This window comes from Entelurus aequoreus, linkage group LG03, assembly GCF_033978785.1.
Source record: "Entelurus aequoreus isolate RoL-2023_Sb linkage group LG03, RoL_Eaeq_v1.1, whole genome shotgun sequence".
Classification (NCBI taxonomy): domain Eukaryota; kingdom Metazoa; phylum Chordata; class Actinopteri; order Syngnathiformes; family Syngnathidae; genus Entelurus; species Entelurus aequoreus.
The window spans coordinates 77,641,860-77,662,556 of record NC_084733.1 but is presented as its reverse complement, the minus strand read 5'-3'; the positions used below and the strand labels follow the sequence as shown (position 1 = coordinate 77,662,556).

The 20,697-nt window shown below is 40.1% G+C and overlaps 1 protein-coding gene across 1 annotated transcript; it reads left to right on the top strand.

Moving 5' to 3' along the window:
* Positions 1-1,572: 1,572 nt before the first annotated feature.
* On the top strand, positions 1,573-20,154 carry api5 (apoptosis inhibitor 5). Its single transcript, XM_062040671.1, has 15 exons — positions 1,573-1,893; positions 4,320-4,481; positions 4,949-5,042; positions 5,137-5,202; positions 10,542-10,693; positions 11,901-12,107; positions 12,763-12,867; positions 13,520-13,609; positions 13,686-13,867; positions 15,539-15,632; positions 15,728-15,784; positions 16,833-16,912; positions 17,001-17,143; positions 19,598-19,678; positions 19,833-20,154. Exons 1-14 carry the CDS (start codon positions 1,822-1,824, stop codon positions 19,675-19,677), a joined length of 1,584 nt encoding a protein of 527 aa, XP_061896655.1. The 5' UTR covers positions 1,573-1,821; the 3' UTR covers position 19,678; positions 19,833-20,154.
* The last annotated feature ends 543 nt before the right edge of the window (positions 20,155-20,697 follow it).

Sequence of the window (20,697 nt, the reverse complement as noted above, 5' to 3'; positions counted from 1 at the left end):
TGATGCCACTTTCAAAGCATGGATATAGGGCAGCACGTTATGGAATGTTTACAATGAAAACCAAAAAAATAAAATTAGAGCCACTATTTAATTCATTCATTTGTTTTCATTTATTTATTTATTTCAGGCAATGACATAAAAAAGTACTAAGTTGACAACACTTAATAATATAAATTAACATAGTGCAAAGATAATTTATAGTATGTAATGCATGATTGTCCAGTTTTTGCCTGAAAGGGAGTGGGAAGAAGATAACTTAAGGGAGTGGGAAAAAGATCATTTAGGGAGTGGGAAGAAAGATAACTTTCAGGATAAATCCCACTCAAGTAAAATTAGTGTGAATTAAAATTATTCAGATGATGTATGTATCCATGCCATATCGTATCTTAATAACGGATACAAGTGATTGTTTCTTTGTTTAAAAAAATTAAATAAATAAAAAAAACTACAATACCGAGCCAGTCTTTAACAGCTCTTTGAAAGGAACGGCTGCTCAAGATCCGGCTCCCTTCAAACATTTATATAATATATCTTTATAAATATACATCAATAGATATCTGTTTGTAGAGATTCGTATTTGAAAACGTGTATTTTTTAAATCATTTTAATGAGATTGTTTTGTTGGGTTAGGACAGGGGTGTCCAAAGTGTGGCCGGGGGGCCATTTGCGGCCCGTAGCTTGTTTTTAATTGGCCCGCGACACCGACAAAATACAATTTCTGCTTAGGAAAAATGGAACCAGACCAAATCCCCCCCAAAATGGGACCTGAAAACCAAAATTGCTGTTGACCTGTGCGTCTTTTACATGGTGTTTGATGAACATATGTACACATTGCTTGCAAGATATGGTAAGATTTTGAGTTTGCGAAAGCAAAATATTAATAATAATAAGTATTGATAAAGACTAATTAAGTTAAAGTTAAGTTAAAGTACCAATGATTGTCACACACATAAGATGAATAATTGATTGAACTACATTGTACTAGTTTTTTGTTACGTTTCGTTTTATGTATGCACTCCGGGATGCAGGGACGGCAGGCAAGTGCAGAAAACAATGGTAATGGTAAGATTTTGAGTGTGCTAAGCCTTATAATGTAATAATCATACTACTATTGATAAAGAATAGTAATAAGAATAATTGATTCAACTACATTGTATTAGTTTTTGTTACGTTAGGCACTCCGGGATGCAGAGACGGCAGGCAAGTGCAGTAAACAAGTCTTCTTTACCAGAGAAAGGCAGGTGCACAAATGGAAAAGAGACGCATGAAGTGTAAAGGTACAATGTTGAGGTCGTGAAAAAGGACAAAAGAACAAAAAAATAAGAGCGCTGGACTGGAAATCATGCAAAATAAAAAAAACTAATTATAACTGGCATGTAAGAGGTTTTCGGGTCTTGAATGTACAAAAAAAAGTACAAAGTGGCCCCGAGAGCCTTCAACTTTTCTGTATGCGGCCTTTGCTGGAAAAAGTTTGGACACCCCTGGGTTAGGAGTTACGGCACGGCACTTTCGCGCATTTTATAGTCACGTGGTACACACTCCGGCAAACTGTTGGCTAAAGCTACGCATGCGCCTTCTTTTTTACTTCCGTAGCAGCTTAGCCTTCGAAGCCCAGAACGTTGCAGGGACGGCGGTCAATGCATTATTCTAATGTTTTTTTCCCGAAGTTTCACCTTCTTCCGCTTCCATTGTTCTAAGTGACTGGTGATGTGGTGTTAACTAGTGGCCACGACCCCAACGAAAAGAAGAATATATCGTGGGATTTTTGCTGCGGTTCAATTGGCGGTTTTATCTGAGCGAAAGGCACTCCGACCCACGCTGATGGCGGTCACCATCGAGGATCTCTATCGGAACTACGGCATCCTTGCCGATGCCAAGGACGACGTTAGCCAGGTGATACAAAGGCCCGCATGTTTTTCCTATCTGACTTTTAATGCTTTACTGTAGCGCAACGTGTTCGATGTTGGGCTACTGTTGACGGCGGCTAAATTACGTAAGCTAGATGTGTATGTGCGCTAAGCTAGCTGCTAGCAGTTAGCCGAGCGAAGGCTCATGTTTTAACATAACAGCTAGGGCTGAAAACTGTATCACGATATAAGTATTTTTTTAAATCAGTTTTTATATTATTTATGACTTTTCGAAATTAAGGACCACAAGAAAATTATATTTAATGTAAATATTTGTATTTCCTCTGATTCAGCTATCAAGGCAGAAAGGACAGGAAATGTCTACACAGGCAATGAAAACTCTCAATCAGTGTAAACAAAATTCTAAAATTACAATTAACAATCACCTCTTAAAATGAAGGTGTAAAAATATAGAATACGTAAGAAATGCTTATTAAAGTGTAACAAAATAGTGTGGTTTACTGCCAGGTAGTTACAGCTGTGTAACATTAATTTGGTCTGTTTTTCCACCCGCATTAAGGAAATTTATTTGTTTTACAGTAATTATTATTTTAATATTATTGGACCAAATTACTATTATTTAAAGTAGCACGTTAGTTATAGTTTGTTATTTTATTTATGCGGTCCTGTACTTTGGACGAGGGTTGAAAAGAAAAGAGATAAAATGTTTTTAAAAAATCACATAAACCACCATACTGCCGAGGTGACTCTTCCTGTCTTATCTGCAATTTATTTGCTTTCTGCAGAACTAATTTTTTGTTTTTTTACACTACATGCAAAGATGTGTAACATAATAAGCTGTGTAACATAATATAATATATCTGTAGATATATTATTCTGTACACATTATGTATATATTCGTATATATGTTAGATTTGTTATCGCTATATTAGTCTAATTATACCTGCATTGTCCTTTCCATCCTTACACTTTCCATCATTGTAACTGAGCTACTGTTTTGAACAATTTCCCTTGTGGATCATTAAAGTTTGTCTAAGTCTAAGAATCAACCATGAGACAACAAGATGGCGCAACCAAACTTGATAGACACCTACCATATTTTTCGGACTATAATTCGCAGTTTTATGTGACTTATACTCAGGAGCGACTTATGTGTGAAATTTTTAACACATTACCGTAAAATTAGCTTGTTCACTATTCTTTATTTATTTTAAATTGCCTTTCAAATGTCTATTCTTGGTGTTGGGTTTTATCAAATAAATTTCCCCAATAAATGCGACTTATATTCCAGTGCGACTTATATATGTTTTTTTCCTTCTTTATTATGCATTTCCGGCCGGTGCGACTTATACTCTGGAGCGACTTATACTCCGAAAAATACGGTACATGTGAAATTAGTGTTGAAAGGCGGAATTCCCCGTTTTTAAACATTCATTTTCACGTCAAAATATAACCTACGTGTTTTTCAATGTAATATCAATACAAATGCGATCTAAAGAAACTTTCTTGAGCAGCTGCACGCTTTTCCTCTTGCCTAAAGGCCACACTGCGTTGCAGGATGGGGAGACAATCGGGTGCACCAAAAAAAGCCTAAAGTTAGCTAATCATCTAGCTAGTTCACTTGTTGTCGCCTCTGTTCGTTCCCCGAGCCACAACGTTGGCAGCTGTCCACTTTGCTGCTACTCATATATGGAAGAGTACAACTCCGAACACTGTTATTTTCTCGAACCAGTTTATTAGTAGCCAGCGAGTAGGTATATTTTTGACGTGACTGATTGTAAACAGAGGTCACAACATCGGAAGTTTATTACCCGAGGGGATGTGGCTACAGGATGGAGTTGCCAAACAAGAAACATTGTCTGAATTCTTTGCATGCATGTTATAGACTTTTACATGAAATTTCAATGACAATAATGTTAGTAAATTAGCTACTAAATTCTGCGGTACATTACATGGGACATGTAAGTGTCGAAAAGACAGCCAAAATAGGTTTGTAGATGAGAATACATTTAAAGGTAAAAAATAGTTCATCCAATTGCAGAAAAAGTTTTTCAAAAATGTATTTCGGGGTTTATGTGGAAGCATATCGTGATGATAGAAATGTTCCTCTCTTTTTTTCACTATTTTCCAAAATTTTATTGTCTTTTTTTCTTTTCTTTAAAGGGTGCTCACGTCCCTGTAGTTGATACTGTTACCTGATTTGCTGTTAGCGTGTCACTGCCACTGATCAGTGATTACTTCCTGTGTTGCCAGAGCGCGAGTGCCTCTATTCATGCAACCAACCTTTGCTTCGTAACTTCCGCTTTCTTCGGACAAAGAAGGGAAAAAAATTATCGAATACATTTTTTATTGGTATTTTATTGATATCGTTTTATCGCCCAGTCCTGGGACTTACTATATATAAATAGACTCAGATCCATGTCATCAATGTCGTCAATCAATTCTCTGCAGCATAAAGATGCCTACCAAGTCATCCTTGATGGTGTGAAAGGTGGTCCCAAGGAGAAGCGATTGGCAGCTCAATTCATTCCCAAGTTCTTCAGCAATTTCCCGGAGTTGGCAGACGCGGCCATCAACGCCCAATTGGATCTTTGTGAAGACGACGACATCTCGGTAAGTGGGGCTTGCTCATGTCGTTTGTTTGTGTAGACGTAACGTAATAAGTTGGGGGTAAGGTATTTCCCCAGGTTGAGTGACATTGACAGGCGGATCAGAATGGCAAGTACAGTCATATGGTTGTAAAGGTCAATCTATATAACCGCCCTCGCCCATGGTTACGAGCTTTGACTAGTGACAGAAAGAGCAAGATTACGGTCGAAATGAGTGGGCTCACCCTCAAAGATGGGTTGAGAAGTTCAAAGTGGAGCCCCTGCTCCATCACTCTTGTCCTAATGCCTGTGCTGGGCAGGAGGAGGCTAGGTGTAGGCCTAGGATAGATGCACAGGTTATGTCATCGCAGATGGCCTGGCAACGTGAAAGACTGGGAAGGCATCCCTACTGAGATTGCTGCCGTATAAACCAAAAAAATGTATGAACAGAGCAAGAAAGGGGTCAACTCTCGTTTCTTTTCTTTGGTCCAGATTCGGCGGCAGGCCATTAAGGAGTTACCGCGCTTTGCAACTGGTGACAACATCCTGAAAGTTTCAGATATTCTCACTCAGCTCCTACAGACAGGTATTTAATGTTGATGTATCTGAATAAATCCTCTGTCACTCATTTTTCAAATCAAATATAATCTGAAGTGTAATTTCTGCGTTTGTTTTCTCAGATGACACGGCTGAATTCAACCTCGTCAACGTATCGCTGATTTCTATCTTCAAGATTGACGCAAAAGGTGCGTACATGTTTGCTTGATGAGCTACGTAAAACATTTTGCCTATCATTCCCAATCCTAATGTGAGACAAGAACACATTTTTCTTTTTTATGCATTCTAACTGGTAAATAAACGCTAACAATGGAGCCAATAGGAGTCGCTCTAATCCACTCTCATCCTGCTCTAAAAACATCCAAACACGTCCATCAACATTTTATATACACACTGTAAGAATATATGTAATGTAGTAACATGCACAATCATATTACCACTTGATATATAAGTATTTTTGTCTTTTTAAGCACGCATCACATTCGCTTTTCCCTTCAACAATAGCAAATACTACTAATAGTGGTAGACTTCATGAATGATGAATAGGATTACCTTGGAACAAGAAAATGATCCAGAACCTTATATTTTTGCGCCTGAATATTAGGAGGATGAGCTACAAGTTTAAAGGCCTACTGAAACCCACTACTACCGACCACGCAGTCTGATAGTTTATATATCAATGATGAAATCTTAACATTGCAACACATGCCAATACGGCCGGGTTAGATTAGTAAAGTGCAATTTTAAATTTCCCGCGAAATATTCTGCTGAAAACGTCTCGGTATGATGACGCTTGCGCGTGATGTCACGGATTGTAGCGGACATATTGGGACACCATTGTGGCCAGCTATTAAGTCGTCTGTTTTCATCGCAAAATTCCACAGTATTCTGGACATCTGTGTTGGTGAATCTTTTGCAATTTGTTTAATGAACAATGAAGACGGCAAAGAAGAAAGCTGTAGGTGGGAAGCTGTGTATTAGCGGCCGGCTGCAGCAACACTACCAGGAGGACTTTGAGTTGGATAGCAGACGCGCTACCGTGAGTACGCAGCTTCGGCTTCCAAACATTTGATCGCTTGCCCGTACGTGCGTGCTGCTATGTGCATGTCACGTACGTGACTTTGGGGAAATATATGTGCTGTATGAACTTTACGGAGGTGAACGGTACTTTGGGCTGTGGGATTGGTTGTGTTGTGCGGGTGTTTGAGTTGTATTGGTGGGTTATATGGATGGGAGGGGGGAGGTGTTTGTTATGCGGATTAATTTGTGGCATATTAAATATAAGCCTGGTTGTGTTGTGGCTAATAGAGTATATATATGTCTTGTGTTTATTTACTGTTTTAGTCATTCCCAGCTGAATATCAGGTCCCATCCGCCTCTCACAGCATCTTCCTTATCTGAATCGCTTCCACTGCCCTCTAATCCTTCACTCTCACTTTCCTCATCCACAAATCTTTCATCCTCGCTCAAATTAATGGGGTAATTGTCGCTTTCTCGGTCCGAATCACTCTCGCTGCTGGTGGCCATAATTGTAAAAAATGTGCAGATGTGAGGCGCTCCACAACCTGTGACGTCACGCTACTTCCGGTACAGGCAAGGCTTTTTTATCAGTGACCAAAAGTTGCGAACTTTATCGTTGATGTTCTCTACTAAATCCTTTCAGCAAAAATATGGCAATATCGCGAAATGATCAGGTATGACACATAGAATGGACCTGCTATCCCCGTTTAAATAAGAACATTTCATTTCAGTAGGCCTTTAAGGCCTTGTTCACACTGCAGGTCAATTCCAATTTTTTAAAGTTATTATTAGTCCGGCCCACATGGAAATAGATTTTCCTCCCCCTGATAGAGAACATGCAAGAGGATCCCCTGCTGACCTCCCTATGGAGTGGAACCTCACTTTATGAAGTTAGGACCACTGGTGGACCACTCCTCTATGCATCGGTTGGTGATGCCCCGACTTGTCTACATGCAAGCGGATCCCCTACGGACCTCCCTATGAACTGGACTCGCACATTATTAACCATCCCAATGGGTTGAGTTTTTTTACTTGCCTGGATGTGGGATCAGAGTTGAGGATGTCGTTGTGGTTTGTGAAGCCCTTCAGGCATTTGTGATTAAGGGCTGTGTATATTAACTTTGATTGATTGATTATTACACACGGCACTCAAACATCTGCCAAAATGTTTTAGTACGACTTTGGTAAGCTTTGAAGCAGCACTGCTTCAATGGAACGCGGAGCATTACCTCTACCGTGGTCAGACGTACTGTGCTTCAACAACATACTATTGTGTGGTGTGTGTGAATAAGGACCCCTAAATAGAACCTATTAGGAGACATATTATCTGGCGTTTTGTTTTGCACTATCATGCAAAACAAACTTTTCTTATTTATTGGGACCTGCTTATGTGTATATGGGATCTGCATAAGTCCTAAAAATTTGCACGCATCCGCCATTGTAGTTCACGCCGACACAGTAGTCAATAAGCTCCTTCTTCGTTCCCTTGATGTGGGGCATTCATTCTTTGATGTTGCCAATTCTAATATAAAGTAGAGTACAGTTCTAATTAACATACGTCAGTAGACTCGCTAAGGAAGCCTTAAAAACTACCGGTACAACAAAGTGGAAGTGGGGCCACTTAAATAAGACTTAACTAGAATTAACTTAAAGGCCTACTGAAATGAATTTTTTTTATTTAAACGGGGATAGCAGATCTATTCTATGTGTCATACTTGATCATTTCGCGATATTGCCATATTTTTGCTGAAAGGATTTAGTATAGAACAACGACGATAAAGATTGCAACTTTTGGTATCTGATAAAAAAAAGGCTTGCCCCTACCGGAAGTAGCGTGACGTAGTCAGTTGAACATATACGCAAAGTTCCCTATTGTTTACAATGATGGCCGCATGAAGTGAGAGAGATTCGGACCGAGAAAGCGACAATTTCCCCATTAATTTGAGCGAGGATGAAAGATTTGTGGATGAGTAAAGTGCAAGTGAAGGACTAGTGGGGAGTTGAAGCTATTCAGATAGGGAAGATGCTGTGAGAGCCGGGGGTGACCTGATATTCAGCTGGGAATGACTACAACAGTAAATAAACACAAGACATATATATACTCTATTAGCCACAACACAACCAGGCTTATATTTAATATGCCACAAATTAATCCTGCATAAAAACACCTGCGTGTTTGTTACGCTAGCTCCTAGCTCCTCTGCTAGCTCCTAGCTCCATAGAACACGCCAATACAATTCAAACACCTGATCAACACACACAATCACTCAGCCCAAAAGACCGTTCACCTAACCCAAGGTTCATAAAGCTTATATATTTTTAAAAAGTTACGTACGTGACGCGCACATAAGGTCAAGCTATCTAATGTTTAGCAGCCAAGGCTGCATACTCACGGTACCTGATATTCAGCTGGGAATGACTACAACAGTAAATAAACACAAGACATATATATACTCTATTAGCCACAACACAACCAGGCTTATATTTAATATGCCACAAATTAATCCTGCATAAAAACACCTGCGTGTTTGTTACGCTAGCTCCTAGCTCCTCTGCTAGCTCCTAGCTCCATAGAACACGCCAATACAATTCAAACACCTGATCAACACACACAATCACTCAGCCCAAAAGACCGTTCACCTAACCCAAGGTTCATAAAGCTTATATATTTTAAAAAAGTTACGTACATACGCAAAAAAAAGTTGCGCACATACGGTCAAGCGATCAAATGTTTAGAAGCCAAAGCTGCATACTCACAGTAGCACGTCTGCGTCTTTGTCATCCAAATCAAAGTAATCCTGGTAAGAGTCTGGGTTGTCCCAGTTCTCTACAGGCGTCTGTGTATCGAAGTCAAAAGTCCTCCTGGTTAGAGTCTCTGTTATCCGAGTTCTTCCATCTTGACTGCATCTTTCGGGAATGTAAACAAAGAAGCGCCGGCTGTGTACTGTTGTTGCTGACTACGTTAGAAAAATACGTCCATTTCGCACCGACAACTTTCTTCTTTGCTTGCTCAGCTTCCTTCTCCATAATGCAATGAACATGATTGCAACAGATTCACGAACACAGATGTCCAGAATACTGTGGAATTATGAAATGAAAACAGAGCTTTTTCGTATTGGCTTCAATGTGGAAGGCATACCCGTGTTCGCCGGTCTACGTCACGCGCATACGTCATCCTCAGAGGCGTTTCGAACCGGAAGTTTAGCGGCAAATTTAAAATGTCACTTTATAAGTTATCCGGCCGTATTGGCATGTGTTATAATGTTAAGATTTCATCATTGATATATAAACTATCAGACTGCGTGGTCGGTAGTAGTGGGTTTCAGTAGGCCTTTAAACAATTAAAAAAGCTTATTTTTTTCTCCTCTTGCTCAGGCATACTTTTTGCCCCACAGGAGCTTCCGTAGCTTGCACCGTCTCCTTTATTATGTGGCTCAAATAGCAAAACATGGCTAACGAGAGCGAAACGTTTGTTTCAAAGAAAAGTGTTGTCAGTATTTTGGTTCCGTGGCAACAGTCGCGGAACAAATGACTGCACGGGCCAAAGTGTTTTTTCAAAAAGGCATCCGCACAAGGAACTTGTTCCAGCATCTGAAACGTTTACTTTATCTACTTCCTGAAACAAACTATAGTCCTGTCAATGTTTCACCTCATTATTGATTTGGATATAAATGGTAAATGGGTTGTACTTGTATAGCGCTTTTCTACCTTTTTAAGGAACTCAAAGCGCTTTGACACTATTTCCACACTTACCCATTCACACACACTGATGGCGGGAGCTGCCATGCACGGTGCTAACCAGGCCCATCAGGAGCAATATGTATATGTATAATACTACATTTTTATTTGCAGAAGTATGTTATTCAAGACAGAAGTTTGCACTTTATTGATCTCAATGTTGGAGATTATTTGCATGCATTGCGCAATGCTACATTTTTGTTAACGTAATTCTTCTATTCAAGCAGAAGTATTGCTTCCCATTCTTTAAAAAATATTCCATAAAAAGTATAATTTATATATGGTAAGGATAAGGGAAAGATGCAGTGTATGCAGTGTAATTTCAAACTACTCGTTTTTGATCCGGTAAAATAAAAACTTGTTTTGAATTATGTCTGTCATTCTATGGTTTCTTTACAAAGTAGGGAAAATACATTTTAAATCACATTTTTTTGTGGAAAAATCACATTTTATTTTTAGACCTACTTGGTTTTAATATTCAGGTTACGCCATGTGAATGGAGTATTGTAGGGATGTTTTTAGAGGGATTCATGGGCGCAATAGAGTAATCCTGTTAGCTGCATTGTTAGCCACCTCATGCTTGCTGTATTTTACGACTTACAATGAAAAAAAAAAGGAAAACGTGTGTTCTTGTATTCCATGATTGTGAATGATAGGCAAAATTCCCCCATAAAGTGCAGTTCCCCTTTAAGCTTTGGGGTTAAAAGAAAATGCCATATTCACACTTGGTCAAGTCATCTTGCAGCAATGTCTGCCGTCTGTCCCGCAGGCACCCTGGAGGGCCTCTTCTCTCAGGTGCTGCAGGGTGTAGACATCGTGCGAGAGCGGGCCATCAAATTTCTGTCCACCAAACTGAAGACCCTACCAGAGGACGTCATGACAAAAGAGGTGGAAGACTATGTCTTTACTGAGACGAAGAAGGTTGGTGTTTTTGTCTTTGTAACCGTGCTTGTGATAGCGACATTATTAACAAACTTCCAGTGAATCGCGGTTGTGTTTCTCTGGGTCCATTTTTTTAACACACACACACCCTGCTCAAGGTTTTTGCTTTAGTTTCCATTACACAGTATTATAACACCTGGTGAAATAAGCTGACGTTGGGCCTGATTTACTAAGATCCAAATACGACGCGCACGACAATGATGTAAATTGTAAGTGGGCGTGTTGCGTGGGATCTACTAAGACTTTGTGTGCAGTTGAAAAGTGGTGCAGACCGTCCTATTTAAATGAGGCTTTTACTAAGGAGACGATCATTTTCTGCACATTCATGTTATCATGCTCCGACCTGGGTGCAATGTATTGAACCAGCAGCACACATCTGAAAGCTGTAACAATTTTTCTGAATCGCAATCTAGACAACATATGCACACTGACACTTAATTCTGTGCGCCAGACTGTGGATCGCATCACCAGCACATTAGTAATATATTTCCTGTATAAAAATTAACGACATTTAAAAAAAAAAAAAGAGGCAGACACCAAAGCGCATCAATTGAATGTTTTAATTAGGCCCGGAAGTCATCCAGCAGCTATGAAATTATGTTGCTGAATAGACAATATCTCTAATCTTTTTTAAATTTTTGACCGTCCACAATGTTGAAACACACACACACACACACACACACACACACACACACACACACACACACACACACACACACACACACACACACACACACACACACACACACACACACACACACACACACACACACACACGTAGGACGGAGCAGTGCAAGCACTGATCCTGCAGCCGTGTGTGGAACTGTCAGTTTGCGCGTCCTTCTGACACATGCTCAATAACACAAAATAGTGCTTGCAAAATGTTGATGAGTGTTGATAAATCACATTGCGTGTCCTAAATATTTATATTTGCTTCTTCTCCTCCCAGTATGTGGGCGTTTTGATGATCAGGCAGGCATCCCAGATGCCTCTATTTCTAGCCAAAGTAGTAATTCATGTTCGATGTTCGTACAAAACCACTAAAACATTGCGTATTGATAGAGTCAAATTGCTTTTGTGGTGTAGCAGCTGGCTATGGGGTTCTAGCCAATGGCTTTGACTGATCAGCTTTGCGTGTGCTATCAAGTTTGCATGTGTTTTAGCACCTGCTTGTTCTTCTCCTCAGGTGCTTGAGGACGTGACCGGAGAGGAGTTTGTGCTTCTGATGCGTTTGGTGTCGGGCCTTCGCGTGCTGCAGACGGTAAGCGGGCGTCAGCAGCTGGTGGAGCTAGTGGTGGAGCAGGCCTTCCTGGAGCAGGAGCTCAACCCCGGCGACCCCGACACAGTAGACCGCCTGCTGCAGTGCACACGCCAGGCACTGCCCCTCTTCTCTGTGAGTACAATACACCCGTGTTTGCGTTTTCAACAGCCTTGTCAGGACCAGGAACCCTTTTTAGTAAACAATCACGTAGATGTTTACACTGTAGGGTCGAATGTCCAATTCTGATTTTTTTTCCGTCAAATCCGGTCTTTTTAGTGGCCGTTCACATTACAAAAAATGTTTGATTTCTAATGTGAATGCAACTGGACTTGTATGCAGACATGATGTCGCCCACACTGCAGTGTTCACGGTAGTAAACACGGCTTCCAATCTATTCTTATTATTCTCTTCTGTAAAAGGAAGACTGGATTTAAGTATGTTTTACAAGCACTAGCCCACACTTCAACACAGTATGTTAGATATGGAACAATCGGTGAATTATACAAAATATACAATGCGTTATGATTTACCCATTCCTTCACTTAGAATAAAATAGCAATAGTTTTAGATATTTTAACCTTTGTATCATTTATGTGATTTCCAATGTCAAAGCAACTTTTTCTTTAACATAAGTTTTTTCCCCCAATACCCAGAGTTCTGACTCTAAAGTAGAGCAGTTGTCTATTAGAATACTTGAGAAACCTCGAGAAGAGGTTTAGGGAGAATACTTTGGCTTGTCTGCTTTGTGGTGAATATTAGCTTTAGTAACAGTATCTTTTTCCTGCAGAAAAATGTCCATTCCACGCGTTTCGTGACCTACTTTTGTGAGCACGTCCTGCCCAACCTCAGCATGCTGACGAGTCCTGTGGCCGAGCTGGACATTCAACTGGAGGTCAGGTTTAACTTTCTTGTCATGTTAGAGTTGCATGCCTTAATGCTTGCTATGAGAATGTTTCACTAAAATGGAAGACAAATCTTCTGATACTCCATACAGTGGGTATCCAAATTTCCACTGAGGGCCACACACTGAAAAATTAATATTTAGGCTTACTAGTCTACTTCTTTTAGTCTACTTCTTTTTCTGAGGTGGCACTAAGTAAATAAGTTTGTAGATCAACTTCAGATCCATCCATCAATTATGTTTTTGTGTTTTATTGAGCAATGACAGTTTTTTTTTAACTGCCTGCATGTCAGCTTTGTCTTATTTGAGTAAATATTACATTTTGTCATTAGATTACACTTGTTTGCTCTTTAATTAAAATTGTTATGGTTTTTTTTGGTAGTATTTTTAAAATGAGTCGGGGCAACACTTTGGACACCACTGCTACATACTATAGTTTCCGTGTCAACTTATAATTGCCACTTCAGTTCTTCAGAGGTTGTGCATTTTACTATCGCCATGATGTGAAATCTGGTGACGAGGTGTTGCGTAGGTGTTGCGTACGATAACCGCTCATCGTCTCATTATCATACCTCGTTATCTCCACTTTGCCAAACTCCCGCTACTCTTAACGCGGCGTTTGTGTGGTTTTTTTCTTGTGCAGGTCCTGAAGCTGATGGCGGAGATGAGTCCTTTCTGTGGCGATATGGATAAGCTGGAGACCAATCTCAATATGCTATTCACTAAGCTGCTGGTGAGCAAAAACACTTTGCTTTTGCTGCCATGGCAACAATAAAGTCACTTAAAGAAGATTGTTCAATGTGTTTTAGGAGTACATGCCTCTGCCGCCAGACGAGGTGGAAAATGGCGAAAACTCTGCCAGCGAGGAGCCCAAGCTGCAGTTCAGCTACGTGGAGTGTCTCCTTTTCAGCTTCCACCAGCTGGGCAAGAAGCTGCCGGACTTCCTCATCGACAAAGTGGACGCCGAACGCCTCAAAGACTTCAAGATAAGGTGAGGATTAAGGATGCACAGGCACGGTGCGATGTGTGTGTGCAGTAAGGATGGGTACCGGGAATCGGTACTATCGTTTGTGTATTCATTGATTTTTTTATTTTTATTGCACCGTTTAAAAAGGAGCTTAGATCTTGTTTTATTATCACATTTCTGAGTCTCATTTGCAAGTCTGACATTGCAATTGCAAGTCCAAAATGTTAGATGGCAGTATTTTATATAGAGATGTCCGATAATGGCTTTTTTGCCGATATCCGATATTATCCAACTCTTAATTACCGATTCCGATACCAACCGATACTGATATATACAGTCGTGGAATTAACACATTATTATGCCTAATTTTGTTGTGATGCCCCGCTGGATGCATTAAACAATGTAACAAGGTTTTCCAAAATAAATCAACTCAAGTTATGGAAAAAAAATGCCAACATGGAACTGCCATATTTATTATTGAAGTCACAAAGTGCATTATTTTTTTTAACATGCCTCAAAACAGCAGCTTGGAATTTGGGACATGCTCTCCCTGAGAGAGCATGAGGAGGTTGAGGTGGGGGGAGGGTGGCGGGGGGTGTATATTGTAGCCGGAAGAGTTAGTGCTGCAAGGGGTTCTGGGTATTTATTCTGTTGTGTTACGGTGCGGATGTTCTCCCGAAATGTGTTTGTCATTCTTGTTTGGTGTGTGTTCACAGTGAGGCGCATATTTGTAACAGTGTTAAAGTTGTTTATACGGCTACCCTCAGTGTGACCTGTATGGCTGTTGACCAAGTATGCATTGCATTCGCTTGTGTGTGTGAAAAGCCGTCGATATTATGTGACTGGGCCGGCACGCAAAGGCAGTGCCTTTAAGGTTTATTGGCGCTCTGTACTTCTCCCTACGTCCATGTACACGGCGGCGTTTTAAAAAGTCATAAACTTTACTTTTTGAAACCGATACTGATCATTTTAATACCGATAATTTTCGATATTACATTTTAAAGCATTTATCGGCCGATAATATCAGCAGCCCGATATTATCGGACATCTCTGAATGTATAGTTTATGGTGTGTTGGCTAGTCTTTTGTGGCGCCCAAAATGTGTTAATACTGAAAGTGTTGTACTTATTACGCTGTTGTAATGTGCATCTTAGTTGTAGTTTTCATTAACAAATTTGTAGGTGTTGAAAGAAAAAAATGGCCACAACAAGTTGCACGGCAAAGCCGCATTGGTGTGCAAATTTAGACAAAGTATCGAATTGCGTAGACAGGTTAAGCATTAAAAACTTTTCTCTTCTTTCCTCAACCACCATTGTTTGCCTGCGAAGTGAAGCTAATTATCCAAATATAGTTATGGTTGCAAATGCTAATCAGTAACATGTCATTAGCTAAGCCAACGTACAGTATATTAGCATCAAGCTAGCCCATTTCTGGGAAAGGGGAGCCTTACGCAAGTTACGCTGGAGCGTTTAAAAAAAAAATAAATGTCTTTGTTGGCATTGAAATTTGCAACATTACCAAGTGTAAGTTTCGCTTTGTCGGCAACCCAGGTACCGAAATATGGCACCGTTGGATTTTATGTGAATCGGTGCCCAGTAGGACCGGCGGGATTCAGTCGGTGCCAAAAAAAGTACCGGATTCGGTAGCCATCCCTTGTGCGCACTAAAGCCTGCTGTCGTTTTTGCCCTCCATCAGGTTACAGTATTTCGCCAGAGGCCTGCAGGTTTACATCAGACAGCTGCGAGTGGCTCTGCAGGGCAAGACGGGAGACGCGCTCAAGACAGACGAGGTGGATGCTACAATCTTTTCTACTGGCGCCGCAACACAAGCTCACTTGTTTGTGGCGTACTTGGTGCTGACGAGGACTGTTATGGTTGTCAACAGAACAAGATCAAGGTGGTGGCCCTGAAGATTACAAACAACATCAACGTCCTCATCAAGGTAGGTTGCATGAACCTGAGGCCCCGATTTAACCCTGACAGTCTTATGTTCTTCATGTGTAACAGAGTTCAGCCAAGGGCTGGGCGTTATGGCTGAAAACTGTATCACGATGGAAGTGTTTATCAGTCAATATCGATAATTTGTTTATGACCTCTTGAAAATAAAAACCAGGAGAAAAATATATTAAATGTAAACATTTTTATTTTAAATGTAAACTTCCTCTGATTATAATTCCATCAGCTATCAAGGCAGAAAGGAAATACCAACACAAGCATGGAAAACACTCGATGTAAACAAAATTATAAAATGACAATAAACTCCTAAAATTAAGGTGAAAAAATAAGGAATATGTAAGAAATGCTTAATAACGTGTAACAAAATAGTGAAACTGTAAACAGAGGAACCTGACAACTATTTTCTGCAGATTTAGTGCCAAGAAGTTACAGCTGTGCTCTAAAGGGTGAGTGCAGCTAAGGTGGTGTGGTATTACTGGTCTTGGTGGGGACCAGTGCCTTGCTTCATTTACAGACCACATTGGTCCCTTTTTTTATAAATCAAAAAAGTGCCATAATGTCTAGGTGACTTTTCAAGTTTTACCCACAATTTCTTCATTTTTACTTTCTCTTCTTACTCCATGCAAAGAATCAACCGCCAGACTACAAGATGGCGCAAACAATAAGTTAGTGTATACTGTTACCTGATTGGCTGTTAGTGTCACTCCCACGGATCAGTGATCACTTCCTGCCTTTGTTCATGCAACCAACCTTGCTTTGCAACCTTTGCTTTCTTCTGACCAAGAAGAGAGAAAAAAGATCAAACCTTTATCCAACATTTTTTATTGATTTCGATTACGTTCTATCGCTATGTAAAGTGATATCGTTTTATCACCACAGCCTATCGGTTCTTGTAGAGTCTGTGGCAGTCACTTTAGCAGATGAAGCCTATCAGCTAAATGACAGCCAGGAAGTGAAACAACTTCTATTGTCAATAATCAATGCTGAAACTATATTATATTCAATGCTTGCTGTCAATTCTACCCCTCTCCCAGGACCTCTTTCACAACCCGCCGTCGTTCAAGAGCACCATCACGCTGTCCTGGAAGCCTGTCCAGAAGAGCGAAGCTGTGGCGTACGTTTTGAGATACGGCTGCCTAAAATATTCTCGCTGAAGCAACTGATCCTCATCCCTTCTTTATCCTCCTTCTCTTCATCTGCAGCCCCAAGCGTCCATCGAGCGACGACTCGGTCCCGGGGGCCGTGGTGAAGAAACAGATCGCCCCGCAGCCTCGGCGGGACGCACGGCAAATCTACAACCCCCCGAGCGGCAAATACAGCGCCTCCCTCGGAAACTTCAACTACGGTGAGCCTACTATTGCACACACACACACCTTCATTTTTCGTTTACAATCTATTTTTACACGTCTCTCCGATAATTCCCAGCCAACGAGGTTAAAATTTGACCCACAATCTAAACACACATCCTGCGACAGGTCACAGTACACCAATGTGTTTGATGTCTTCTTCACTGTGGCTCAAAACGAATGCATACCTGCCAACAACTATGGTTTTCCCGTAATGAGTACGGTTTTTGATAATCCTAGTTTGTGAACCCGTTCTCAAACAATGGCAATAAAACTATTCTGATTCCGGTTTACGGCTGCAGTCGTAAAAACTACGGTTTTCCGGCATTGCTCTGGTAACTTCCTGTCGAGCGATTACGTATGCTGCGCGACAGGCTATTTATTGCCCGCACCAAATCGCCATGGTTCTCAACCCTAATGGACGGCCATGGAATCAGCTGCAGAAAAATTGAGTCTTAAATGACAGTGATTCCGAGAAGAATATTCCAAAGCCTGTCCAGGAATAATTATCCGTTCAAGAAAAAGGGAAAAATACGCAAACTGCACTTTATGCTGCAGTAATGTCGGGATGGAAGAAAGGAGTTGCCGCTTTCATCACGGAAACGTCTGGTAAGCAGGGAAATACGCACTAAAACTGAATTAATTTAGTAAATGCATCATTTCCTCTCCCTTATTTTGTAACCAACATAATACTCTTTTAAAATCATAGGTCATTTAATTTGAGTATTTTTCAATTTTGATATTCAGACGATAATGTTATTTCCATAAAGTGGCATGTTAAAATATTGCAACATTATTAATATTTTTTATGAATTTTTTTTATTTGGGAAACGACAGTAAATTAATTTTAAAAAATCATAGTTTTAAAGACATCTATGATGGTAACCTGTGCTACCATAGGTTTGAACTTTTTATTTATGTATCTTGTCAGTTACTCGTACTTAAACATTATTCAAATAATCGAATAGAAATTACGTGTATGTTCTTCAAGATGAGATTATTTAAATTCAGCCTGCATAGATTTATTATAACAGTAGGTTGAATAACGATTAAATTTCACATGCTCATGTAAGGATTAAAACAGTCTCTATAAATTACATAATTATTGAAAAATAATATGTATCATTAATATCCTACGGGTACTGTAAATAGTCATATCACCCTGTCTGTTTGTCAGTCTTGTAATACTTTTAAGATTTTTAAATTTTTTATTTAGTCTTACTTCTTTTTTTTTTTTTAATAGTTATATTCTGACTCATTTTTGCAGTTTTTTTTGTGTGTCAAAGGTTTGCCTTTGATTATGACAAATGTGAAGGTTTTAGCCACAATCTAGCCACAATGTAACCACTGGGCAAATTAAGGCCCAGGGGCCACACGCGGCCCATTAAGCTTTTCAATCTGGCCCGCCGGACATTCCCAAATAAATTTTTTTAGATCTTTAAGATGGAAACAGTAGCTGCCATTATGATGTGCAGTGATGTATTTAAACTACCGGAAGTCTTGAACGATACAAAGTATTTCAATGGTTGGAATCTGCGCTTTTGCATGATATACGAGTTACTATGGTAATCTACGTCACAGCAGCTCAGACGAGGTACCAAGCAGTGTGGGAGCGTTTGCACAGAGTGTTTCCAGAGGGGCCAGCCTGAAATGTGGGTGTCAGGGACAGACGCGGAAGGAGATTTTTACAACAAAGTTCTAAATCTTAGTGATATATCAGATTGTAGGTGGGGGTTTTTTTACCCTTTGCGTTCATATATCGCTGTGTTTGTTGCATTTTTGTTGTGTTTCGCTTGATTGTAAATAATGTCGATCAAAAGGAGGTGTGACATTTATATGTTGTCAATATTTAGTGTTTTATCGTTCATAGTTAATAATGTAAATCCCTCATTCCAGTAAAAAATTTTTTTAATTCCATTCCGTTTTTTAAGGCGGTCTGTCATAACATTTTTAGCATTCAATCAGACATTGTGAGTTTTTGTAATAGTGTTCCTACAAATCAGATATACTGGCCCCCAGACATATTTTTTTCTCTAAACTTGGCCCCTCGAGTCAAAATAATTGCCCAGGCCTGATCTAACTGATCAGAATGCTGGAACTTTGAAACTCACTAGACTCTCTGACTTTCAAAAGTTGGCGAATGTTTTAAGTACGACTTACTTCGTGTTCCTGTGGATATTCAAATGCCAGGTTTTCGTGATAAAATAGACAAATAATTTCACTACTTTTTCCACCTATAACCTGTACAATGCAATTGGAAAACAAACGGAAATCTTTAAAGGGGAAAAATAAAAACTTTAAAAATAACCTGTTTGCATACGGTAGATATTTGTATTACTTTTGATTATGCCCCAATTGAGACACAGCCCTTGAAATGGAATGTCATGTTTTTTGAATAAGGTGACAAATGTCACCCTAATGCTAACGTTTCCTTCACCACTATGTGACTGCAGAGCAGCGCGGCGGATTCAGGGGCGGACGGGGGCGGGGCTTCGGCACCAGAGGCAACAGAAGCCGAGGGCGGACCTACTAAGGTGGGCGTGCGGGTGCCGGGGCGGCGCTTGTCCCTCAATGAACTGCATCATCTTTCACCGTTCCAAAACGGACCACTTTGCCACAACATCTTTCTTTCTTTTTTTCTTTTTTTGATAACGACTCTCCGTATTTTTCACTCTTTCCTCACAACAGACTTCCCAAACTCCTCTAAGCCACGGTCGTAGCTCCACCCCCCAACCCCTTCTTGTTTTTATGTCTTTGTGGATCAAAAGACTGCTGACTCCTGACGAACTTTTGGCTCCCTTTTGGGTGTTTTGAAAAGAAAGCGAGAGAGGAAGCGATCTTTTTTGGTTTGCAACGTGACGTTTGAAGGCATTTCTTTCCACCTTTTATTTAATCCTGCTTTCAGTTTTTTCTATTAGTGCTCTAGCTAAATTTGCAGACGATGTACTATTTGTATTGTGGATGTTTTGTCTGATTTTTTTTTTATCATAAACTTGTATGCAAGTAGGAACAGGTGTCATTGCTGCACACACGCGGCTGCTCTCCTTTATTGATTGAATGGACAAAAAATAGAACAATAATTTGAAACATTATTGGTTAGCGATGACTAAAGTACAACACCAAACAGCCACTCATGAGACACTTGTCACCAAAATGGCAGACACATACTTATTAATACTCCATTAAAATGTATGTTTCCTGAAGCTTTTTTAAACATAAATCTAGATTGGAATGCAAACGTGTGTAAATATGTCTTATTTACCGTTTAAAATCACTGCAAGACGCCTGGAAAGAATATTTTTCTAATTTAGGATCCAAATGATTTAGAGCAGGGGTGTCAAACGTACGGCCCGTAGGCCAGATCAGGCCCGCGAACAGGTTTTATCCGGAGTTAGCTAAGCATAAAAATGAGCCGAAATTTTGAATGAAAGAAACTGCTGTTCTAAATGTGTCCACTGGATGTCGCAAGAGCAGTTGCTACATATGTACAAAATAAACCACATGATGTTAGTGCATCAGTCGGGGAAAATGATCAAACTACATAACATACTGT